The sequence below is a fragment of the Cebus imitator genome, unplaced genomic scaffold, assembly GCF_001604975.1.
Source record: "Cebus imitator isolate Cc_AM_T3 unplaced genomic scaffold, Cebus_imitator-1.0 Scaffold287, whole genome shotgun sequence".
Classification (NCBI taxonomy): domain Eukaryota; kingdom Metazoa; phylum Chordata; class Mammalia; order Primates; family Cebidae; genus Cebus; species Cebus imitator.
This window is the reverse complement of record NW_016107602.1, coordinates 1,774,317-1,801,146: the sequence shown is the minus strand read 5'-3', so window position 1 is coordinate 1,801,146 and position 26,830 is coordinate 1,774,317. Positions and strand designations below refer to the sequence as shown.

Sequence of the window (26,830 nt, the reverse complement as noted above, 5' to 3'; positions counted from 1 at the left end):
TTTCTCTCCACCTGTGGCACCTTCTCCTGGCCCAGGAAAACAAAATGCTCAGATGGCTTCCAACATCCTCAGCTTCATACAGCCCGTCTTACACCATCAGAGTGGGCCTCAAATCTGTCCCCTTACACCTATTTTCGTCCTCTTTTGACCTCTTAAAAATAAATTTCCTCCCATAACTATCACAGAGAAAAGGATCAGGTTGACTAAGGCTGATGGAAATTACTTAATGTACCATCTGTCCTAGAATGATGTATTATTATTTTAAGGGAAGAGCATATGATTATCACAGACCAGGATGACTTCAATGATAGTGATAAGGACATACCTTCCGACAAAGTCATGACATTCACTGGTCTGTTAGCCTCGTAAATGTTGCTTCTTTGGGAGATCTGGTTCTTTCTTCTCCTGATTTGTTTAACCTGATTTAAAGATACTGCTTCCTACAAGAAATGTTTGGAAGGAAACAAAACTTTTTATCCTGCAGGAAAGTAATGGAGAAAAAGTCTTGAAAGTCAGCTTTGCCTTTTGAGATATCAAATTAGGGCAGAATTTTTACGTAAGATGCTTTTAACACTTCTTTCTTGCTTATAGGAGCTCCGTACTGTTCAGCTGGTTATTTCTGTTCATCACTATTAGTTCATCAGCATTTCTGACAAGTAGTTAAGAGCCCCAAACAGGAATGAAATTGCTATGAATCAACATGTGGGAAATGGATACTACACTCTACTTTTATAATGTGGATGATATGTCTGTTGCCATTAAGACATCTATTCTCTAGTTTGTAACACACGAAAACAAGCTGAAATCGAGTTTAGCTTTTGCAACATAGAGCCAATTTGAGCACATTTGGAGGTCGTCTAACCTCTGAACTTATTACAGAAGCCTTTGACCCGACCTCCTTTGTTGGATACCAGGATTTTACCCCTCTCTGCTCATAACCCACTCCTCACTGTAGTGGCCTAGAAAGAAGAAACTTGGGTTTGGACTCCAAGTCAGCCATGTGATCTTCGACCTTAGACAAAACCACCATCCCTCTTTTGAGATCTCATTGTATTACCTGCATAGTGAGCAGGCTGGGCTTATCCCACCCTCACAGTGGATGATTAGAAGGCCCCTGTCACTCTCACATACAAGATTCTTTTTGTTCTCTTTACCTAATTTGCTCTTTCCTTATCTAATTTAAAATAATTCATTTGTTTATTTTTATAATGCTTGTCTTATTAAAAAGCAACACATGTTCTTTTAGATAATGCAAAAACGAAGACAAGTGAGAAGAATAAAGCAAATGAAATTCAGGCATAATCTTGCCAACCAGTAAAATGTTACAGTATGTAGCTTCCAGATATTTGCAACCTGCTTCTTCAGTTAACAACATGTCGAGATTGTCCACTCGTGTACTTAAACATGCAGACAACATAGTTTACTTCACTGAGTCTCTATCGCTGACTACTTTGTAGATAATAATTTTTTATTATTATCAATGTTTTAATCAACATCCACATATGCAAATCTTAGTATGCAATGCTAACAAGTTTTTTAGGATAAATTCCTGAACTGAAAATCTCTTTATCATGAGTTATGCTCATTAAAAGAAGTATATTTTTAATAAAACAAGAGTAATTCATTCTTATTGTAAACATTAAAATAATCAAAATATGTAATATAAAAAATTACCCACTGTACTCCCTAGACATAATCCTGAATTATAGCTCGGTATATGCCCTTTTAGACAATTTATCTATTTATTCATTATTTAACAAAATTTATAGAGTAGCCACAATGTGCCATAATATTTATAGAATAGTCACTGGAGAAACAGCATTGATCAAAGTAGATATAGTTAGTTCATTTATGGAGCCTAAGACATTAGGAATAGAGTTATTAAATAATAAACAAATACATATGTATACAATTACAAATTGTAATCTTTGCATTGAATGTGTGGCAAATTGTTTGATGAGAGATTATAACCGGTCTAGTTAATTTACACTAATAGGTGAGAGAAAGTGAGAAGATATAAAGGAACGTTTCTCTGAAAGACTAACATGTAAGTTAAAATCTGAAGAATAAATTAACTTAGCCAAGTAGGAATATGGGGGATGATCGGAGGAGTGGGATTCTGGATTGACGGGGAGATAGGAGGGCTCCAAGTTCACACATATGCTGTGCAAAGTCCTTGGAAGTGAAATTGAATTTGGTGACTGAAAGTAATCCAGTAAATCTGAGAAAGGCAAGTGGCGAGAGACTAAACAGGTAGGCACGATCTGGGTCTTGGGGTGCCCTGGAGGCCACATCGATGGATGGTATTCATTTGAAGAACAATGGGGAGCTATTGGATGCTTTCTCCACTAACCTAGTATGTATGTCCAGTTTAGGCAGTTCTATGCCAGATATAGCCTGTTGGTAACCAGCACCATTCCCCTATTCAACTGTATCTTAGGGGCCATGACAAGTTGAATCATTCCCCACACTCCCCTGCTAGCTGGCTTCCAGTGAGGTACCATGGAAGGCAGTCAAGGGAGGCGAGAAGGCAGGAGGGAGGGCGACTTTATCAGTAATAGTGACAGGTAAGTGAAGGCAACCAGTGGTTCCAGCAACCGCAATAAGGGCTCATCCAGGCCGCAGAACAGCAGCCACACTCCTGTAACTCCATGGGCAGTAGGGCCCTTACTTACTTATTTCCTGGTCTCTGGTTTACATCTTTTTCTTCCTTTTGTTCTTCTAGTCCATCCAATGCCCTTGAATGCAACCCTCTGCATTAAATCCCTGTCTGCTTAAAATATTTAGAGTGGTTTCTGTTCTCCTTTCTAGACACTGACTTATTAAACGCTTTTGATTTAGACAAAAGCTTTAGTTTCTACCTGACCATGGTTTTGCATACACCCCCGAAGAAGTTGCAAATCTGTTTATGAATCAGTCTGCTTTAATTCTGGGTGACACTTGGCTACTTGCTACAATTTCACTGTGAGTCTTGTGGAGCCATCAGTAAAAGTAATAATTGCAGCACTTAAAGCAAAACAAAAGAAGAATTCTTCAAGAATTCTCTGAGACAATTAGGGAACTGTAATCTTTTAGGATTATAGGTCTTTCTGGTGCAGTTCTAACTTTGTATGTGCTACCCATGTTAGCCCACTACCCTTGACATTAACAAATTCTGTCCCTGGCCCTGAAATTATTGGCCCTTGTATATGTTAGTTTTCCAATGATAAAGGTGGTATGGATATTTGTTGTTTTTGATATCCATAACTTATTCCCACTTGTGTGTGAGGAGCCTTTCTATATTACTGTACAGGAACTAGTCTTCCCTGCCGGTATCTTCAGGGGGAATTAATGATGCTCTTGATGGCATAGGATCTCAAGCAAGGCCAATTTCTTACTCTATTTCTAAAATTTAAACCTGGACACAAAAAAAAAAAAAAAAAAAAGACTGAAAATGATGACAATTGACGCATCTTGATGACAGCAGCCTGAGGCTACTTACTGGTTCTTGGTTTTGCCTACTCACTGGTTCTGGGTTGTGTTTGAGGCCTGATTTTCCAGATTTCCCTTCGACTGTGTAAGCTGTTTTACATCTACCTGATAATTTGCTTCTCTCCCTGAGCTGAATAGAATTAAATTCTTTTGATTAAAAGAACCATATAGACAGAGTGGGATTGTATTATTTTTCTTTTTCATTCGTGGTAAAGCATACGTAACAGATTTATTTTATCATCTTAACATTTTAAACATACAGTTCAATAGTAATCAGCACATCCACGATGTAGTGCCGCCAACCTCCAGAACTCTACTCATCTTGCAAAACTGAAATTCTATATTCATTTAGAACTTCCTATTCCCCACCTCCCCCAGCCCCTGGCAACCACCATTCTGCTTTCTTTCCTATGAACTGGCTACTCTAGGTAACTCATAAGTGCAAGCTTACATTATTTGTCATTTTGCTTTGTTTTTTGAGACAGATTCTTGCTCTGTTGCCTAGGCTGGAGTGCAATGGCACAATCTCGGGTCACTGCAACCTCCACCTCTCGGGTTCAAGCAATTCTCCTGCCTCAGCCTCCTGAGTAGCTAGGATTACAGGTATGTGCCACCACGCCTGGCTAATTTTTGTATTTTTAGTAGAGATGGGGTTTCACCATGTTGGTCAGACTGGTCTTGAATTCCTGACTTCAAGTGATCCACCTGCCTCAGTTTCCAAAGAACTGGGATTACAGGCATGAGCAACCATGCCGGGTGGCAATCTTTGTCTTTTTGTGACTGGCTTATTTCACTTAGCATGATGTTCTCAAAGTTTATCTGTGTTATAGCATGTGTCAGAATTTCCCTTATTTTTGAAGCTGAATAATATCTCATTGTATGTACAGGCCACATGTTGTTTCTCCATTTATCCATTGATGGACACTTGGATTGCTTCCACTTTTTCACTGCTGTGAATAATGCTGCTAAGAACATGGAAGTACAAGCATCTCTTAAGACCCTGTTTCTAATTCTTTTGAGAGTATACCCATAAGTGGAATCACAATTTTTTGAAGAACGGCTGTGCTATTCTCTATAGTGGCCCCAAAATTTTACATTCCCTCCAACAATACACAAAGGTTGTAATTTCCCCATGCTCTCACCAGTGATTTTTAAAAAAATATTAGACATCCTACATTCTAATGGGTGCGAGGTGGTTCTCTCTTTTTTGAAATACATGTTGCACCAAGGACAGCCTCTTGTATTGTCAAATTGTTATGCAGAGTATAAGGAACAATTCAATACTAACCCAGTTCTCCTGGGGAATAGCTGGCCAGTTCACTAAAGTCTCTTCAGGGCTTCTGGGGCCAATCTGTTTGGTAAGTTTCTTTCATTCTTCCCACTTCTCTCTGCATTCCTTCCATTCATTAACAGTTTCTTTAAACCTGGAGAGAATGAAATGAGTACACTTCTTAGCTGCACTTGCTTTCTCTCATGATGAGTCTGTTAATCATTTTAAAAAGAGCTTAGTCTTTCTGTGTTACTAAATTCAAAATGTAGGTTTTAGATAAGTTTTTTTAAAAAAGAATAATTAAAGAGGAAACTCAAGCCACCTGCTAGAAATTTGCAAACAAGATGACTAAGGCTTTTATTAAGGAAACATTTAGAATCTTTCAAAAGCACTAGTATTGTTGGTTTTGACTTGAGATAACCTCAATTTAGAAAGCCTGGGAACCAGTCCTTGGCGCTTACCTTTCAAACCCTTCACAGCCAAGACTCAGACGCCTAAATGTCTCCTGGGCATATTTGCATCCTGACAGCCTCACTCTGGGGGTTAGAGGGGTGCACATTTCCTCAGTTTTGGAATATTCCATTTTGGATTTTCTTCAGCTGTGCCTGAACCAGGAGGTCTGAGACTCTCAGCTAAATGCGGGCTAAGAGGCCAGCCCTCCTGGATTCCCAGGCAGTCAGCTGGGTTCCTCTGAGTAAGGTTCTTAAACTTTCTGTGCTTCAGTTTTCCTCATCTATAAAACAGGAATAAGAATGTCAGCTTGTAGGCCTATTGTGAAGTTAGTTGTGGTAATGGATACACACATTTCCATCATGACATTAACATAATAGGCAGTTTAAAAATGAGTAAATCATTTTCTTTATTCTTTACAGAAATTAATACTGCTAGATGGTCATTATCTAAAAATGAAATTATAAATGTGCCTATTCTTTGAATGTGTTTTCTTGCCTTTTCTTGAATTTTTTTGAGAGTCCTCAAAAATTATCCTGAAAATAAAAAAGTCAAGAGATCTAGTATACATCATGGTGACTATAATTAATAACAACATATTGTAGACTTGAAAATTGTTAAGAGGAAAGATTATACATGCTCTCCTCACACACACACACACAAAATGTGAGCTAATGCGTATATTAATTAGCTTTTTTAGCCATTCCACAATGTATGCATATATCAAAATATCATGTTACATACCACAAATATGCACAATTTTTATTTGTCAATTAAAAAAACAGGGTTGGGAGTGCTGGCTCATGCTGAGGCAGGGGAACCACTGGAGACCAGGAGTTTGAGACCAGCCTGGCCAACATAGTGAAAAACCATATTTACTGAAAATACAAAAAATATTAGCTTGCATGGTCGTGCGTGCCTATAATCCCAGCTACTCCAGAAGCTGAGATGAGAGAATCCATTACACCCGAGAAGCAGAGGTTGCAATGAGCTGAGATTGTACCACTGTGCTCCAGCCTGGGTGACAGGTTGTCAAAAAAAAAAAAAAAAAAGGAAAGAAAGGAGGGAGGGAGGGAGGGAGGGAGGGAGGAGGGAGGGAGGGAAGGAAGGAAGGAAGGAAGGAAGAAGGAAGGAAGGAAGGAAGGAAGGAAGGAAGGAAGGAAGGAAGGAAGGAAGGAGGGAAGGAAGACAACAATTCTGGGCATCTCATATTTTTTAAAAGTTCAGCTTGTGTTATTTTTTAAACCTACATTTTTTTAAGAAATATCTAACTTTTCCCTAAACTTCCATATCCAGTTTTTCTAAGTTTAGATTTCTGTTGTATCATAAATTCTTCCTCTTAACTTAGTATGTATACACACAATTTTCTATTCCTTTAACCTTTACCATGAAAATTATAAAATGCTTTGTATTTATAGAGCTTTTACCAAATGTTTTCAAAAATTTGTGTTGATTGTTGACATTGACAGAAACCAAATGATTAGCAGGCACAGCAGTTGGTACTGTTGTTTCATAAGTAGAATGGGATGTATATGGCTTTCCCAAGACCTTGAATTCAGTAAAGTGGCAGGGCCAGAACTCAGACCCAGGCCTTCAGCTTCCAAGCCCAAAATCATATCCACTATATCTCACTGTCCCCCTCCAGGGCCATGTGGTGAAGGACTACAGGCTAAATAAATGGAGGAAACAAGCAGAAACGTAAGGCTTGAATGCCTTTCTGGAATCCAGAGGAACCAAGTGTTAGCCAACAACTGAAAGGTCATGGCCAAAGCCTAACAAGAGGCCAGTTGCACTGGGACACTTGAATTGCTTCATATATATATATATATATATATATATATATATATGAAGACAGGGTCTTGCTCTGTCATCCAGGCTGAAGTGCAGTGGTGCATTCCTGCAGCTTCGATCTCCCAGCTTCAAGTGATCCTTCCACCTCTCAGCCTCTCTCTCTGAAGTAGCAGGAACTACAGGTCTGCACCACCACTCCTGGCTCATTTTTGTATTTTTTATAGAGACAGAGCTTGGCCATGTTGCCCAGGCTGGTCTGGAACTTCTGGGTTCAAGTGATCCTCCTGCCTCAGCTTCCCACAGTGCTAGGATTACAGGCATGAGCCACCACACCCAGCCTACTATATTCTTTAAAACACTGGAAAATGCACTGCATATTCCAGATTTCTGTCTTCTCAGATATGCCATTCTTATGTAGCAAGTACTAAATTCTTATTTGCCTTAGTTTATGGATTTATAATTTAAACACATTTTCGGAATACTTCCTGTGCATACTTTCTGTAAAAGAAAATCAATAAACGTGCCATATATTTTACATTCTTATTATACCCACATTTTGAAAGGATGCAAGGAGATTCTCTATGTATCTGATACTGTGGCTAAGAATGAATAAACAAATGCATGAAAACATTGGTCTGGATCTATTTCTACATGTCATACTAACTTATTCAGGCCTTTTTAACCTCTACAATCAGCCCAAATTGGAATAAGTCTATTCGAAAACAATTTGGTATTATGCTAAAAGAACAAAATAATAATAATAATAATAATAATAATTGCTTCCACAGCAGAGAATTTATCTTATGTAAGCACTACTACTCACAATCCAACTCTATATGTACGTATATGAACATACAGAAACAATTATGTGCTTCGAAATTAAAATATAATTGCTGACAAGCAAATAGCAGAAAAATCTTCAACAAAATTAAAGTGGTGGAGGAAATTATAGTAGATCAAATTATGGAATATTGGGGAACGGCTACATTATTATTTTGAAGGATTTGTAGCACTATGCAGTGATTTTTTTTTTTTTTTTTTTTTTTTTTTGCCATGAGCAAAGAAAGAAAAACCAAATCATGTTTACACTCTGGTTATAACAATGAACAAAGGATATTTTGCATGTGGACGAAAACTTAAAAGGAGCATAGAAACGTCAAAGGTTTCCCCCACTTTGTGAATCAGTTAACACATAATGAAAAACAAAAATAAGAATCTGAGTTCCTTTTGACATACAATCCGCAGAAAACCTGTAAGTCCCTCTTTGTCCTGATTTAAATGGGTACTGTGAACACGAAGTGATACGAGGACTGGGTAGTGGCACACTTAAGCCCTGACTGCACCACATGGGGAAAGTTCAGAGCAATGAGCAAGACTCACTATTGCCCAAAAACTATCACTTATGCTATCTCAAAACAAAACAAACATGCTCTGGATTTCACATATCTGTTAGGGCATCAAGATCCCAGCCATCATATATTTAAATCATTGGATCCCAAACAGAAAGTAAAATTGCATGAAGGGAAAATACCACACAGTGGGGAAAAATATTCCTTTTTGTAAGTCTTTATTTTTTAGTTGCTCCTCCCATAGTAATGCACTGAAAGGCATAACAGTTTATATTGTACAAAGCATTTGAAGAAAGTACCTCAACTTGCCGATTATTTCAAAATGAGATTACAAACAAAAAGAAAAAAAAAATCTGGTTCCTCAATAAAGGGGAAGATAACTGAATACAGTCTGTTATTTACTTCTCTCTTTTAACATAAAGTTGGGAACACTTCATTTTACAAATAGGGTTAACATGAACATAACATCGCACAAGCTTGCAGACAACCAGCATAAAATATGGAGTACAGTTTTTAATCAGAAGAATCATGCTTCCATGAAAGAAATTATAATCGTTTATACAATTGAATCGATTTCAGTATTACAAAAACTAAGTTGCATCTATTCGTATTTAGTTCATTAAGAAGGAAAACAAAACAACAACAAAAAAAGGAATGTTAAGAAAAGCCAAACACCATTTGGCACTCATACACAGGTCGGGTCACCTTGGTCCTTGAAATTCAGAAAGGGGTGTGCCTCAGACGTCATAAAGTAGTGGCTGACTGGAACAGTGCTATTTTAATCAACAAACAATAGTTTGCCAACAAATAAATACATGATACACGCAACACACACAAAAAAATAAACATTAAAAAACAGTGACATGATTGTCTAAAATTAAGATGTTATTACAAGGATTTGCCAAACAATTTATTAGTGGTACAGTGGTACTGGTGATGAACAGGTTACTTCACTGACTTAACCTCTTTGAGTGTGAACATCCATAGTTTACAATATACACATACCCTTTTTCCCTAGTTTTAAACAATGTACTTAAGAAGGCAAAAGGGGGAACAAGAACTCCCTGTTATCAGTTTCTATAATAATTGACTGTGCATTTCATCCAACTACTTCTGTCTTCAAAGGGTTAAATTACATAAAACTTTAACGAAGAAAAAAATTAAATCTGTAATTAAAAGCAACTGTTCCCAATCATGTCAGGTGATCTTGTACAAAAAAAGAATTCAGTTTCTATGGAGTGTTCATTCGTATCAATGCTGCCATCTCAACTGCCCCTCTCACCCACCCATACCCTAGGGTGGGGTAAACTGGAAGATGCCTTCAGCCCAGCAAGTTTTTTGTTTCCATTGAATCACTTTAAGTCGCACTGATTGATCTTCCAGAAGTCAGCAGCTGCCTTTGCTGTGCAAAACAAAATATCGCGAATAAATAGTTTCTTTTTTCTTTCTTTTTTAAATCATTCAGTTTAAGGTCACTAGACTTTAGATGAGTGACCCTGCAGGTTTATAAGGCATTCTGCTCAGCAGTCTTGTAAATAGTCCTATATGAAAGAGCCATGCTACGGTTGGACTTGGTCCCACTGTGGTCAACCTTGGTAATGTCATACGTGGCTTATGGACTGGATAGCACTGGATTCCGCCGCAGCCCTGGCCATACTGTGCCACACGTTGGAAGAACTGTGGGATGTAGAATGGAGGGACTCCTTGTCAGACAATGACAGCATCATAGCGTATGCCTGGGGTAAAAAGGAAAGAGACTCAGTAAATGGCATTTGAAAATCATCCCTTTTAGTTCAAAGAATATTGGTGGCAAATGGAAAGGGATGAGACCCTGAATAGAGGTATCCTTCATGGGTGTGTTTGGCAAAGGAGGCATAGCATATTTATTCGTAGAAATGACACGGGATTACCGTTGGCCTTTAGTGCCTAGAGGCCCCAAAAGTGACACACCCTACCAAACAAAAAATTAACTATCCTATCTAAAATGCAAATAGTGTGTCTCCACTGAGAAAAATGAGTCATTCTCCTGTCCAACCATAAATACAGCCATCCATCTACTACATATGTTCAATTCATCAAAAATATTATTGTGTGCTTATGACTGAACTGCAAATATTAATAGGATATAGACCTACCTCGACAGAGTTGTGGCCTCGTAGAGGATACAGCCTGACTCCTACACTTTATAACCAAAAGCACTGAAGGTGCTTGAGTGACTTGCCCAAAGTCACTCAATTAGATAGTGGGAGAAGCATAACTAAAGTGTATTTCTGCCCAACTTTTAGTCCAGTGTCTTTTCTCCAATTTCCCTTCATGCTTGACATACTCAGTGCTGATACCCAAAAGTTGAGGTGGATCAAATCAGCTCTACCAAAAAAATAAAACGAAACACAAGACCCAACAAATGTTTTAATCAACTTATTTTCTAGTGTCTGCTGAGCAGAAGGTGCATAGAGGTGCTCTGTGAGGAACTGCTCTTTCTTCCCTATTATCATGTCAAATTTTAAATAACTGTTCAGAGAATCCCCCATTTACTGCCAAGCAAAATATTCAAATGAAATGTTTGGTCTTGACTTGTGAGTGAACTTTTCACTGTTGATTTGCTATTGTTGGTCTCATCCATTGCTAAACTTGCTTGTCAAAATGCTGCTGAAGCGGAATCATTAAAGTCCTGCCAAAGACATTCCACTGTCTGTAAACAAAGACAAAATGCCTCTGTTGTTAGGCAGAATTTCATCTCTGGGAGTCATGCTGAGACATGTGGCCAGTCTGTGGTTTCTTCCGTAATCACTGCATTCAGTTAGAAAATCTGCCCTTGCAGGCTGATTTTGATTTGCTGGGTCATCGCTCTAAATGTACACATTTGACTTTTATGTATGCAATTTGCCTTTTGGACCTCTGCAATATCCCATGATCCATTTAACAAATATTTCTTAAGCATCTACTCTATGCCAGGCTGTGTGTTAGACCCTAAGGAATTAAAAATAAATAATATAGAGTTCTTATCTTTGGCAGAGTTTAAAGTGTGGGCTAAGTGAGCATTGAACCTAAATTATCTATTCTGATTATGTACCTACTTTTAGAGAACAAGATAAAGAATATTCTGAAAGAGTTAAAACAAATTCTGATGTTTGGGAAGATGAAAGGGAGTAAAGAGAAAATTTTGTAATTGTAAGTTTTAATCCTGGCTTTAAATCTGCTTCTACTCACCTAGCTGTGTGACCTTGAGCAAGCTGCTTAACCTTTTTTTTCCTTTTTTTTTTTTATTGCCCTTTAGGTTTTGGGGTACATGTGAAGAACATGCAAGATCGCTGCATAGGTACACACATGGCAGTGTGATTTGCTGCCTTCCTCCCCTTCACCTATATCTGGCATTTCTCCCCATGCTATCTCTCCCCAACTCCCCACCCCCCACTGTCCCTCCCCTATTTCCCCCCAACAGACCCCAGTGTGTGATGCTCCCCTCCCTGTGTCCATGTGTTCTCATTGTTCAACACCCGCCTATGAGCGAGAACATGCGGTGTTTGATTTTCTGTTCTTGTGTCAGTTTGCTGAGAATGATGGTTTCCAGGTTCATCCATGTCCCTACAAAGGACACGAACTCATTGTTTTTGATGGGTGCATAATATTCCATGGTGTATATGTGCCACATTTTCCGTGTCCATCGATGGGCATTTGGGTTGGTTCCAGGTCTTTGCTATTGTAAGCTGTGCAGCAATGAACATTCATGTGCATGTGTCCTTATAGTAGAATGATTTATAATCCTTTGGATATATACCCAGTAATGGGATTGCTGGGTCAAATGGAATTTCTATTTCTAGATCCTTGAGGAATCGCCACACTGTCTTCCACAGTGGTTGAACTAATTGACACTCCCTTTTAAACTTGACTGTCCTCCTATAAAACAGATGATAGTAATAACAGTACTCGCCTCCAAGAGTCGTGAAGGAATCACATGCACTAACTTACAGAAAGCGTTTAGCTCAGGGTGTCTGACTGAGGTAATAATACATAAATAGTACCTATTATCATGAAATTAATTTTTACAGGATAGAGTTTCTTGAGGAAGAGCCCGTGCAAAATGCAGCTACTACTGTACTGCTCAACTATTTTCAATTCAATCACTATAAAAATTACAGACAGAAAAAATATATGAATGCTTTGACTAAAGCATCTGAGCCTTTAGATTCTAGAAAATGGCAAAACAGCATATCTGCCTTTTAATCAAAGGAAATGAACATTTTCATATATAAGGATCAGTACCTAGCATATAACTGGTAGTTAATGAATGAATGCATGAATGAATGAATGGCATTATGAAATAAAGTGAATTTGCAAAAAGACCTGACCATTTTCAAACTAATCTACATAATGTGATCAAGTAACCAGAAAAATATGACTTAGGGTTGCAAACTGCTAGTATTTTTTTATAATGGTAACAGCCCAGCTGGGCAGAGATTTTATGTAAAAATTCTCGTACTAAATTGTATTATAATTATATCCTTTATCTCTAGGTTTTCAGGCCCTTTTGCTTCCTATCACTTCTGACAGTTTCTGGAGTTTTTAGGTATTATATCTTACAGTGAATGAAAAGCATTTCTGGTGGACTAATTGAAAGAAATTTACAAAGAAAAAAACATGGTTAGGCGCAATGGGTCACATCTATACAAATTCCAGTACTTTGGGAACCTGAAGTAGGGGGATTGCTTGAGCTCAGGAATTTGAGACCAGGCTGGGCAACACAGTGAAACTCCATTTCTATACAAAATTGAAAATTAGCCTGGCATAGTGGTGCCTATCCATAGTCCTGGCTATTCAGATGGCTGAGGCTGGAAGATCGCTTGAGTCCAGCAAGTCGAGACTGTAGTGAGCTGTGATTGCACCACTGCACTCCAGTCTTAGCAGCTGAGTGAGACCCTGTCTCAAAAACAAACAAACGAACAAACAAATAACAACAAAAAAACAAAAGCCTAGATACTCCAGTTATCTCTAATCAACAAGCATAGAAGAATGGGAAATCAAGTGTTTAAAAAAAAATGCTAGCCACCTCTTATGGATGTCTCTTAGTAAAAATGAGATGTCTACTCTAGTTAATTTTTAATGTTAAAAACTGAAAACTTTATTTTTATCCCCATTCAATAAAAATTCACTTACCCTCTTTACAATGAGGAAATGGTACCTATAGTCTTTAAGTGATGTTCTCAAGTTCACGGAGGTAGGCTTTAGGAGCCTCTGTAGACACTGGCTACTTTGACTTCAATTGAGAAAGAACATTTATTTTGCCTATTACCATACATAATATCTCAGAACATTTTACTAAATGGAATATTATTTAATGATTTGTATTATTCCATTGATGCAATCCTCCTTCCTTGGGATATTACTATATTTGCTGTTAAGACCAACCCAGAACGTCTTACCCAAATAGAAAATCATTTCCAAATGTACAGGCTAATATGGTCACATTGCAGGTCAGGCCCTCTACAAAATAAACTAATGGATCAAGCAGTTAGACCACAGTGCCCAATAAATATGGTAATATGAAGTTTCTTTACTTTTAATTGACCTGAATGAACAATCTGGTTGGGTATGGATGTTAAACAAAAAGTACTAATTTCCTTTATTTTGTAACAAAAACACTGAGGCTCTTTTAATCACTATGGATCCTTAAATTGATTTATAGTTAGGTATCATAGTGCTGACACAATGCCATAGAACCTAATGAATTTAAGTACCATTCAGTCACTCATTCATTCATGAATTTAAAATTGACAGGTTGTATTTCCAAATCTGCCAATAAGCTGGTGTAGACCTTTGGCAACTCACTTCATTTCTGATCCTCATTTTACTATTAAATTACAATATGAGATGACTCAGTAATTAATTATACATAACAATTTACTAGACATAGAAGGGGACAAAAAAATAAAATTCGCTTTTCAGAAGAATTTGAAAAACACGATTACCCTACAAAACTACAGACATGGAAAATGATTCTGAGGCAATACATAAATATTTGCAAACATTGTGGACTAGTTGTACAGAAGGAAGGGAATTAGAAAGTCAAGGAAAGATGAATGTAGAACAGGTTTTGTCATAAAATTTCTATGCAGAATGCAGCCAAATTAATTGCTTTCTTGGTTAACTGTTTTGGATTCAGTCATAAATACCGTAAAGAGATGAACATTTTTAGAAAAGCTTCTGACCCCGTTTGGACTCTAGAATATTTCGAAGACAGGATACTTGCCTTTTGGTAATCTAAGAAAATGTACATTTCATGAGTAATGTAACCATGATGCTGTACTACAGGAAATTCTGTACCTGTGATTTGGACTTTCTGTGTAACGGTTGCTTAAGTTCCTCTGGCACATGGGAAGTACTAAAAGAAGACAGCTCAGCTTCAGAATATTGATTATCTTCCATTTTCCTCATTTTGAGGCTATCTGTGAAGTGCCTTATATGATCTAGAGCAGAAAGTCCACTTTTATATTCTTCCTCTTTATACCTAAAATGAATCAATGAAAAACACAGAAGTTTTTTTTTTTTCAGTTTGTCATCTAATCAAATCACTTTCATTTGAATCTATCCACACAACCAACAAACTTCATATTGTATCTGCAGGGTAACGTAGCATGCATCAATTATTGGGTTTTTAAAATTATTTACAAATATCATATCTTAAAATATATTTCTGTTAAGATTTTTAGTAACTAAGCCAAGCACATTAGAGATAAAGAGTTAAAATCAATGATACATTAGTCAGAAATGTACAGAGACTGAATTCACATGTTCATAATTTCCATTTAAAGTAAAGCTAGTTATGGCACTATTTAGTCAATGTCCGTCATGAAAATATAATAGTTCCATCAATTTAACCGTTGGGTTCTTTTCATTTAAAAAGTTATCATCTCTATAGATCACATGTATATCTCATGAAGTGAAATTTATCTCAATTATATTTAACTGATGATCATACCAGATTATTACATAAATTAGATAATGTCAAAATCTCTATTCGAGTTTTACAAATAGAGTCTAACAATAAATGATTGTGTACTTATGTAATTTTCACTTTATCTTTCCCACCTTAGGTTACTCGGAGTTGCACAAAGCCTGATGCATTTATATGCCTGTGGGTTGTGTTGATGGCCACTTTATTTTCATCTATTTAAAACTGATCCACTGAGTATGCCTAATTCAAATTTAATTTTATGATTTATTACTCACAAATTGCTTATCACAGGAGGAGCTGCAACCGTATGTGGATCTACTCTTGCTTAGTTTCCAAAGTCACCCGAGGTACTCACCTCACTGGGGATGTCTTGCAACTCATCTCCAGGGCACTGGTGTCTTCATAGTCATCCTCGGGGTTTCCTTCATGTAAATTACTTGCCACTGGTTCCTTTCCTGTTTTTCCAGTAATATCATTATCCTCGTCCTCCTCATCTAACAACACCTCATCTTCAACTTCTTCATCATCCAGTAAGTCTGAATTTTGACCAGTCACCAAAACCTTTTCATCCTTAAAGTGACTGCCATTCATTCTTTCAAAAGCATAAGAAAATTAAAATTAAAAAAAAAAACAACGTCCAATTGTTGGTTTCATTATTGAAACTGTGATTTGTTTCTTTATTATGTCTTCCCAACAACAGTTTAGATTTTCAACACTTAACAGAGGAAATTTTTGTTGTTTATGCTCTCTGTCAACCATGGAAAAATGATGTGATTTCACAAATGGGAAGATAAAGAAAAAAATAATTGTATGATTGCTCAGATTATAAATAAAGCCTCTGGCAGACCAGAAAAACAATCTCAGTCTCCTATTTCTTATCAGACTTTGCTTGATAATTGATATTGCTATATATATCACATAAAAAGGCACATAAATATGTTCTCTGCTCAATTTACCTAATTGCCATTTAAGTACCCCCCATTTAAAATAATAGATTTCTGGGAAACTCAGATTACTCATGGGCAATAGCTTCAATACACATGCTAAAGTGAATCTAAAAGTTCAAAGACAATGTTAAAGTAGTTGCCAATAACAACTGATATTTACTGATGCTAGAAGACTGTGGTATATTCCACCTGGCCACTCTACCCAAATCTAGAAGGAGTTGAGAGCTCACTTATTTGTACTATTTTCAAATTATTTTTTACAGTCAGAATGTGAAATAGTTCCTTCTTTCTCAGGAAAACACCAGGGTGAAAAAAGTTCAGTTATCAATAGTGTACCCCCATCACCTTTTCACATAACAAAAATGAGTATAATTTAATGTTCAGACATCCTAGGATTAAAAAATTAATAAAATAAGCTTGGATTTGACAAAAACACATAGTAAAAATCCATTGGACCAGAAAAAGTTGTATCATTATTAAACTTTCAATACAAACAATCTCTTAATCTCTTTTATCAAAGAATGGTGAAAACATCTTTTGCACAGACATAAGTTAGTTTCCAAATATACTGTCAACTTGCTTGCGTGAGTGGATTAAAATTTTTATTTAAAAAAAATGAAAGAAAAGGTAAAAGAACAAAAGAGTGTACGGATGAAAATCAAAAGTAACAAAAGCCAACATAATTAAGAAAATCTATTTGTTAATTTAGCTTTCAAATGTGGCAATTTACAGGGAATAAATTATTCATCAAAAGTAGCCTGATAGGAGTTCGGGAGAAAAACTTAGATGACTCAACCTTCTTACTTCTTTGCTGTTTAGACATGTTGAAGCCAGATGTTACAGCTATACAGGCTCACAAATCGCCAATTAAAGGCTAGAAAATCTGAATAGGTATCTCAGAGCCCAACTGGTGTGTTTTGTTCAATAGCTCTTATTTGCATCATGTAAATATTATTATCAAAGTGTCAGGTTGTTACTGTTTCTTGCTTGTTCTTACTACCTTGTCCTTATGATCATCTGCTTCCTCTCTCCCTTTCACAGACAGACAGACAGATACACACACACACACACACACACACACACACGCACACACGATCAAAGAAAGGGAAAGATATATCCAACTGCACACTGGTGTACTTATCAGACTTCTCAGAGACTGGAAGGGTCTTTTTCTTGTTTTTCTTAGATACATTTTATACAAGTTGAAGAACAGAAGTGGTCATATATTTTTATGTTATTTTAGTAAAAAATGCTTATTTGAAGCTTGCCTTGAAGAAATTACATAATTAATTTTGACTTTTAATAACATCAAAAACAGAGGACACTAACTCAATAATACTTGTATGATGGAAAATATTGGAACTTTTAACCAATTTCATGTTATTTTATAATTTACAATGTAGCATCTTGATTTAGTAAGTCACTGTATAGTTATGTTCAGAAAAGTCTACTTCTCAACGATAGATAATTAATTATAGTTTACAGATAAGAAAAATTAAATCCAGTAGTTTTGGTGAAATAGTCTTTATTAACTTCATACGCAAGGTGAAGTGCTGGGTAAGTGTTAGGTATTATCATTAACAGCATTAAAAGCTTTTTTAAAAATGAATTAAGCTATTCACGCTCAGTGTTGATGATGACAAAAGGGAGCCAGTGCATCAGGTCACTAAAAATAAGGCTGGCCATATCCACTGAAACAAACAGACCAGAATTAAATGTGTAGTCACTGAAGAGGACATAAAATAGCAATAGAATCTTAAGAAGACTAAAAAAGTTTCTATGTAAAAGTTATTTGGGGGAAACTCCATGGGTATTTCATATATAAATGTATACATAATATGTGTAATATATGTATGCATATATATGTAGAATTACATATTATCTGTAATATATATAATTTATGATATATAATAGTATTGATCAATATAATCTATTGATCAGTGATTCAACTGAATTCCTGCAATGGCTTTCTCTTCTACCTCAAAATTTTGTTAACAGATTCTATTTAGCTATCAAATAGCTAAATGCTGGTAAAATTATGGGCTCTGGAACCAGAGAGCTCAGGTTGAATCCCATTGATTACTTATGTGACCTCTGACACAATGGTTTAAGCTTCAATGTCTCCATTCCATCACTGCTAAAATTACAGTGGCGATCTCACAGGTTATCATGAAAGTAAATTAATTAATAGATGTAAAATGCTTGGAAGCACATGTGGTATTTAGTATGTACTAAATATATACCAGCATTGGTGACTGAAGTAGTAGTAGTGCCACAAAAGTGAGCACAGCAAATATATTTGAAAACATGTTCACTTCAGTCATCACAGAGTCTAAAAAGTTAAAAAACAGCTTTACCTCTCTTCCACATTCCTGGGAGACTGGCCGCCGTGGTTGCTATTCCCAATGAAATTTCGAATTTCTGTAAAGTAAGCATCTTCTTTGTCATCCAGAATCGCACCTGTACTTTCCAGTTCAGAATGAGGCGACGATGTTGCTGTACCTGTGTGGAGCAGAAAGTCTTTTATGACAATGATTACTGTTTATCTAGTAACTTATTTGGAAACGCACTCCTTATGAATTGATCAGTGTTGTTTCTTAAAACCTGCCCTGTGAATATTAATAATATTAACTTTAGGAGGTCAATGTCTCCCCAGTTTATCATAATACACATGCTCATGACAGTCCTTTGGGAATATATTGAACCATTGAAATCATGAAGTACAGTCTCACAAAGAAGTCGCTTCTCTCACTAGTTTTTCCTTACCTCTATTGTGACATGGTAACGTTTGTATTCATATAATGAGAATTTAAGGTGAGACAAATTATAAACAAGTCTTAAATAGATTCTGCCATAAGACACTGTATATGAAGTCTTGGTTGCAGTCAATATGTTTTGTCTTGTTTTGTTTTTTGCTGCTGCTGTGCTAAAGCATAAAACAAAAATACAGATTAAAGGCACACTGAAAATTCTACATCCTGGTTTGCTGGGCGAAGCTGTGGGTTGACTCAGAACACTCTAGTTCAGGGGCTGGTACAGTATTAAGACAATAGGGCCGGGCGTGATGGGTCACGCCTGTAATCCCAGCATTTTGAGAGGCAAAGGTGGGCGGATCACCTGAGATCAGGAGTTTGAGACTAGCCTGGCCAATATGGCAAAACTCCATCTCTACTAAAAGAACAAAAATTAGCCAGGCATGGTGGCGGGTGCCTGTAACCCCAGCTACTCAGGAGGCTGAGGCAGGAGAACTGGTTGAACCTGGGAGGCGGAGGTTGCGGTGAGCCGACATTGTGCCACTGTACTGCAGCCTGGGTGACAAGAGTGAGACTCCATCTCAGAAAATGATTTATTTTTTTTTAAAGGGCAATATTAGATCTGCTGATTACAGGATGATCTTCAGCTTCCTCGTCTATGAAAGACAAGACTTACAATACCTGTATCACAGGATTGGCATTAAGCTTACGTAAACTTAAACAACTATAAGTACTTTATACGTGGTTGAGCTTTACACCAACATTAGCTTCTGTTGTTTATCTTGCCCACAAAGTGTCTATAATTTAATAGTTCATCACAATAGTCTATATGACAAAAACCAGAGGTTAGAACATCCCCTCAGCTAAAAGAGGTTATAATCTAGGTCAACAAGTATTAACTTTGACATGTTACATTTTTAACTTTTTTCTCTAAAATAACTTTGATAAGAAAATTATAGTTGTATGCTATAAGGGTGCACCCAGTTGGACGGTGTGGCCAGTTTTGCATATTGGATTATACTTCTGTGCGTACCTAAAATCTAATATTTTAATACTACAATCATTAAATTGTTTTGAAGAAGATGAACAGTATATACTTCTGAGTAGTAATCAGACAAGATCATAAACTATGTGCTTTCATAGTAGAAGAATGATTAATAATAAATTCCTTAAATAAAGACTACTAGTCTGTATTAATCCAACTTTTTTCTGTTCTTAAATCTCTTTTCCTGAACTCCATATCTGTTCTCCCCTACTCCCAAAGCATAACCTTCGTTCTCTGGAGACAAAGTGTGACTGCACAGGTTGGCTCTGCACACATATGCCAGCTGGCAAATGTTAGTTAATGACATTATCTAACTATTAGAAGCCAAAGACTAGAAAACCTACAATCCCTTCTGCTAAATATGTGCTGGCAAAGTCCCAATTAAGAAAAGGCTAGTTTTATGGCAGTTACTTTTAACTTAATTTTATATCAGACTGTGTGACAAAAATAAAGCATCACTATCATTTGCTATGAGTTGCTCTGATGATGTCAACAGTCTCAAATATTCCCAGTCTTAAAAATTACCAAGAGAGGTTCTCTGAACTGCAGGCCTACTACAAAAGCAGCTATGCTTTCTAAATTAATATTCAGAAAGTGACATTCTGGGGCTGCCACCCTAAAAATTCTGCCATGCCCAGGGGCCACATTCTGTGCCAACAGGTGAAAAGACTGTCCCTTGCAATTTAGGGAATCTTGTTTCATAAGTCTCCTGTGAGTTTAGGTCATCGTCCTCTTTGCTTAATATTTCCCGTTAACATGAATTCAGGAAGATAAAAACGTAATCCAAATAAGGCCGCTGAATTATAAATTAATCAATGATCACATTGTTCACATGATTCTAAAATCTCAACAGGAACTTGCTGGGTATTTTTACAGTAAGGTTTGATTTTGGCGTCAAAAGTGGAAAAAAAGAAGAAAGATCACATTATCTTATTATCTTTTAAAGTGGAAAAAGAAATCATCTTTGCCTTGTAACACAATTTATTACGTACCAGACATGTTCCCATTCTCATGTTTCTTTAGGTGTCTGTCTAAATTGGTTTGTTGACCAAAACACCTATCACATAAGTGACACTTAAATGGCTTCTCTTTATTGTGAATGTTGCGAACATGCCTCTGCAAGTTAGAAGATATACTAAATGATCTGTCACAGTATTTGCATCTGAAAAATAAGCAAAGAGAAAATATTTGCAAGCACATTAAAAGGTATCTCTCAAGACTAGTTAGCCAGCTATCAAAAATCATCACCGCTCATTTTAAAGAAAACAACAGTTTAAAGAAAAGGTGCAAGGAGAATGCTATTCACACAGTTAAGATTTCAATTCCAACAGAATTGCTTTAAAGACTTCTATGACTTTATCAAAAACCATAATAAAATATTGGTGATTTGGTTGCTCCCAAAATCATTACAGTAATTGGTACCGATATTTTAAGTAAACCACATAAAATAAAGCACCTCAGGGAACAGTAGCATTGTTTCATCATCTGCTTAGGACAATACTATTAAATTTTTTGTAAACAAACATCAAACATTCATACAGTTTTCAAATACAATAAAAATATCACTTTTTAATTCAAAATTATAATTCTTAGGAAATTGCTAATCCTAAAGAAAATTTCTTTATCAGTTTCAAAATAGCAATGGAAATTCTAGGTTTTTGAAACTAAGACAATGTGACTAACTGAGTGTGATACCAAAGAATCAGCTACCATAACCTGCAGTGATTAGGAGCTCCAAAAGCCTTTCCTCTATTAATCTTTAAACTATTACAAAAGAAAATAATAATGCCACTAAGTTCTCTTGTTGAAATAAAAGCAAAAGTCTTCCATTTATCTCTCTATTTCCCCCTATTTTTCATTTCCCTTTTTCTGAAAGAGTCTGTAGCAGTTTTGAACCAGGTTAGTTTTTCATGAAAGCACTTATTATTGGTTGGTTAATTGTTTCTGTCTTCCATGTGATTAAAAAAAATCATTAAAAGGAAACTTTAAAAATATTTTAAAATGAAAATATAAAAATGTAAGACCCCCTTCCCCCAGCTGTCATCAGTGAAGAAGAAAAGGGGTTTTGTAATTGATAAGGTTATTGTCCTCTGTCATTTTCAGGGGCATGATCTTGGCTCACTAGAACCACTGCCTCATGGGTTCAAGCGATTCTCCTGCCTCATTCTCCCATGTAGCTGGGATTACAGGCACATGCCACCATGCCTGGCTAATTTTTGTATTTTTGTAGAGACAGGGTCTCACCATGTTGGCCAGGCTGGTCTCGAACTCCTGACCTCAAGTGATCCACCCACGTCAGCGTCCCAAAGTGCTGGGATTACAGTCTTGAGCCAAATGACTTTTAAATGAAAACTTGAATCTTAGAGGACATAAATTCTTAACTCATCCTTCCATGTGTGAAGGGCCCTTCTCCTCCCACTTCTGAATGCAGAGTTTGTGGTTCAAGATCTCTAAAGCAGAAATCATCCCATTTCACTAGAGTTCTTGGGCTTCTGTGGCTGTCCTTACATGATGCCAGAAGTCTAGTCAGTTCGGTAGGAAAAATAATCTGTTCAACTAGTTACTTTGGCATAGTATCAATAAGCCAACACAAGTCCTGATTTAATTTTTCCCTCTTAAAAAACGGTTCTGGCATCATAAGTTTCTTCAACTTTCCTCACTTACAATATTAATAAAAAATGTGTGAAACCCCACATTATGGTAGTTGTAATAGTTTAGCCTCTGGTATTTTTTTAATGCACATAAAGTTATGACCTTCTCTGCAATAACTGTTTACCTCCAACGCCCACTGCAATGAGAACTATGCTATATTTAGCACAATTTATTCTGTGCTTAGCAGAATAACCTAGAAAACCCTGTTAGAGTAAACATACTCCCATGAAACACTTTTTAAAAAGTTTTTCACCCAAAATACTTTCTACACAAATCATGAGGAAGAGAGATTATATTTCTGTCATGCTTCTAATTTTCTGCTTGCATGCAAAGGGTCTTTTCCAAATCGAGTAAGCATCATCTTTTCAAGTCTAAATAGGCATCTTCTAAACAATGATCAGTTGCTACTTTCTATCTCTCCTCTGCTAAAGTCTTGGCCAGAAGAAGAATGTTCAATGTTCTAAATAAAAACTCATTTCCTTCTACGCAACTCAAGTAAGAGCCTAAGTTTTAGAAATTCTTAAAATGAACACATAACACAGTCACGGGCAGTATACTATTAAGCCTTCCTAGTTATCAGATGTAGATATGGAGGTCAGACATGCCTCTGAGATCATGATATAAAATAAAAATGCTAAAGTGAGAGCTCTGGGCCTGGGTTTTAATCGTGGCTCTATTAGTATCAGACTTTGCAGAAAGTAATTAGCATCTGTAAATCTAAATTTTTTCATTTGTAAAATGGAGGGACTGGGCTGGGTGTGGCAGCTCACACCTGTAATCCCAGGACTTTGGGAGGCCAACGCAGGTGGACCACCTGAGGTTGGAAGTTCAAGACCAGCCTGACCAACACAGAGAAACCCCATCTCCACTAAAAATACAAAAAGTTAGTCAGGCATGGTGATGCATGCCTGTAATCTCAGCTACTCGGGAGGCTGAGGCAGGAGAATCGCTTGAACCTGAGAGGTGGAGGTTGTGGTGAGCCGAGATGGCACCACTGCACTCCAGCCTGGTCAACAAGAGTAAAACTCCATCTCAAAAAAAAAAAAAAAAAAAAGGTGGGGGTGGGGGGGCTGATTCATCAAGGACATAGAACACAGAGATGAATAAGATATAGATTCTGCTGGGCATAGTGGCACCTGTCTATAATCCCTCCTCCTGCCAATAACCAGGAGGCGAGGTGGTAGAATTGCTTGAAGCTGGGAGTTCGGTACCAGCCTGAGCAAGAGTGAGACCTAGTGTCTATCAAAAACAAAACAAAACAAAAAAACATGGATTCTGCTGTCAAGAAGCTTGTAGTCTACTGGTATTCATCTTTCTGAAGAGATAATTTTCTACATAGGGACCATGTTTATGTTTAACTTTTACTACGTAAAGTATTAAAACCTAATATAAAACCTAATAGGACTTTCCAGAAGGCACTGGTCAGCCACAGGAAGCAGACCTAATTTGTGCATCATTTACATACCATTTTAATTAATTTATTTATATTTTACTTTCTGAAATAATTTTAGACTTACAGAAGAGTTGCAAAGATAGTACAAAAAGTTCCCATATACCCTTCACCTCAGTTCCCTCAAGGTTAACATCTTACCTGACATTTATCGCAACTGGGAAACTAATATTGATACAATCATATAAACTAAAATACAGACGTCATGTGAATATCACCAGCTTTCTCCAGTGTTCTTTTTCTGTTACAGGATCTGACTTGAGGATCCCACATTGCATTTACCTGTCATGTCTCCTTCGTTTCCTACAGTCTTTGAAAGTTCCTCGGTCTTTCCTTGCCTTTAAATGCCCTGACACTTTTGAATAGTACCGATTGGGAATTTGGTAGAATTTCCTTCAATTTGGGTTGGTCCAATATTTCCTCATTATTATAATGAGGTTAAAAATTTGGTGGAAAATATATCACAGAGGCACTATGCCTTCTCAGTGCATCCTATCAAAGGAACATGATGTTGACATGTCCACCTCTTGGCGTTGTTAACCCTGATCCGTTGGGATAAGGTAGTAGCTGCCAGGTTTCTCTACTATAAGGTTACTACTTTTTCTCTTTGTAATTAACAAATAGTTTGCAGAAGATATTTTGGGGCTATGCAAATATCCTGTTTCTCCTTAAACCTTCACTAACTAAATTTTCATTTTTTAAGTAAACTTTTCTTTTTCTGGAGATGGGGTCTCTCTATGCTACCCAAGCTGGTCTTGAACTCCTAGTTTAGGTGCCTCAGTCTCTCAAAGTGCTGGGATTGTAGGGATGAGCCACCACACCTGGCCTAAATAAACTTTTCTTTTGAAGAGAGTTTTAGATTTACAGAAAGGTTGCAAAGATAGTACATAGTACCCATTTTCCCCTCTTGTTAATATCTTCCATGTACATTCGTCACCACTATTAAACCAACATTGATACATTAATTAAACTATAAACTCTATACTTTATCTAGTTCACTATATTCACTCATTTTAACATTCAGTTGATCTTGTCTGCAGCAATTATTACTGTGGCGTCCTAATTGTGATTTTGTTTTCCTCATTTTTTCTACACTGTTCACTGGAATTCTTATGCAAGGAAAACAAAAACAGGTTCTTCAACTTCCCTCACTTACAGGGGCTGGACAAATAACTGTTTAAGATCTCCAGCTATAACAAAATTCTGATTTGTGGTCTAAAAATACATATATGTACAGTGATAGCACCATTATTGGGTAGAATAAAACCATTGAATTCAAGTACAAAGAGAAAAATGAACATGATAACATAGTTTCCAGTACTCTTGCCATACCAAAACATGGGAGTGGAAACCTTTTCTTCCACTTAAGCAAAATTTCTGGTAATAGAATTTTTTCAAAAGGAGAAATCACCTAAATCTTCCTATTATTATATTTCTCTGAGACCTGTGATATCAAGTGCATTCTATCATGTATAAATTGGAAATATATAACTTATGATTAGCGATTGTAGGAAAGCAAGGAATCTGAGAAAACACTGATGTTTTAAGTTTAGCTCCCTCTTTCTTTCTTCTAAAATTTCAATTATCCTCAAATGGCCACGCATCTACCCATTTCCTTATTTTACCATTTAAAAAAAATTTTTGAAATATGATAAATCATTTACTTTTTTATTTTAATGGAAAAAGTTAGCACTCAGGAAAAAAATAATTTTATACACATATAATGTATAAGAATTTCAAAGGAGAATGACATTATATTACTTGTTACATAATATTCATTTTTGAGGAAATATTTACGAGTACCTAATACTGTGTGCAAGGCATTGAACATTAAATAATGTAGGCTATATTTTAAAGTTGGAAGGAGAAATGTTTATTTTCAATTTTTCATAAACAACATTAAAATTAGATGTGTTCAATGTGTTGTATGGCTGATCTGGGCATGTAACAGAATAAGCTAAGAGGTAATTTAGAAAGTTATTAATAAAATTACCCCTTTTTCTATAGTATACTCTATTTTATCTGTTCTACCTCTAGTTTCACATTTTCTTCTCCCCCGACGACTTCCCCAGGTTTAAAATCTATTTTTTTTTTTTTTTTTTTTTTGAGATGGAGTCTCACTTGTTGCCCCAGCTGGACTGCAGTGGTGTGATCTTGGCTCACTGCAACCTCCGCCTTCTGGGTTCAAGCAATTCTCCTGCCTCAGCCTCCCAAGTAGCTGGGACTACAGTTGCAGGCCACCACACCCCACAGATTTTTGTATTTTTAGTAGAGACAGGATTTCATCACATTGGCCAGGCTGATCACAAACTCCTGTTCCCAAGTGATCCACCTGCCTCGGCCTCCCAAAGTGCTGGGATTGCAGGCATGAGCCACAGTGCCCAGCCTAAAATCTGTTCTTTAAACTTCCTATTGGAGCCTGTGGAAAATGACATAGCTGTGCTGGGGAAACAAAGTACATATGGGTTGTTAACTCCTAGCAGAGATTTGAGGCTTGAAAAAGGAAGGCTGCAATGTTATGATTTGTGTCAGTTAAGATAGTCTTAATCATTGAGAAAAGAGAACACAACAATAATAAAAAATAATTTTTACAATGGCTACTATTTCTTAAGTACTTATTCTGTACTAGACACTTTGCTGGGACTTTTAAACTGAGAGGTGGGAAGCCTTGATTAAAGAAGCCAGAACTCTTCTAATTCT

The 26,830-nt window shown here is 36.6% G+C and overlaps 1 protein-coding gene across 13 annotated transcripts in view; it reads right to left on the bottom strand.

Moving 5' to 3' along the window:
* Window positions 1-8,525: 8,525 nt before the first annotated feature.
* The window catches only part of MECOM (MDS1 and EVI1 complex locus), a 575,095-nt gene continuing 556,790 nt past the window's right edge, over window positions 8,526-26,830 (bottom strand). For 7 of the 13 annotated variants that reach the window (XM_017501991.2, XM_017501990.2, XM_017501992.2 and 4 more), the window contains 5 exons: window positions 21,021-21,190; window positions 18,588-18,732; window positions 15,639-15,875; window positions 14,653-14,836; window positions 8,544-10,067 (listed from right to left, as the gene is read on the bottom strand). In XM_017501991.2, the coding sequence (XP_017357480.1) occupies window positions 9,933-10,067; window positions 14,653-14,836; window positions 15,639-15,875; window positions 18,588-18,732; window positions 21,021-21,190 (871 nt within the window). In that variant the 3' untranslated portion in view covers window positions 8,544-9,932. Of the gene's footprint in view, window positions 10,068-14,652; window positions 14,837-15,638; window positions 15,876-18,587; window positions 18,733-21,020; window positions 21,191-26,830 lie in introns of all 13 variants that reach the window. The other 6 variants (XM_017501989.2, XM_017501995.2, XM_017501998.2 and 3 more) reach the window with 2 other exon arrangements.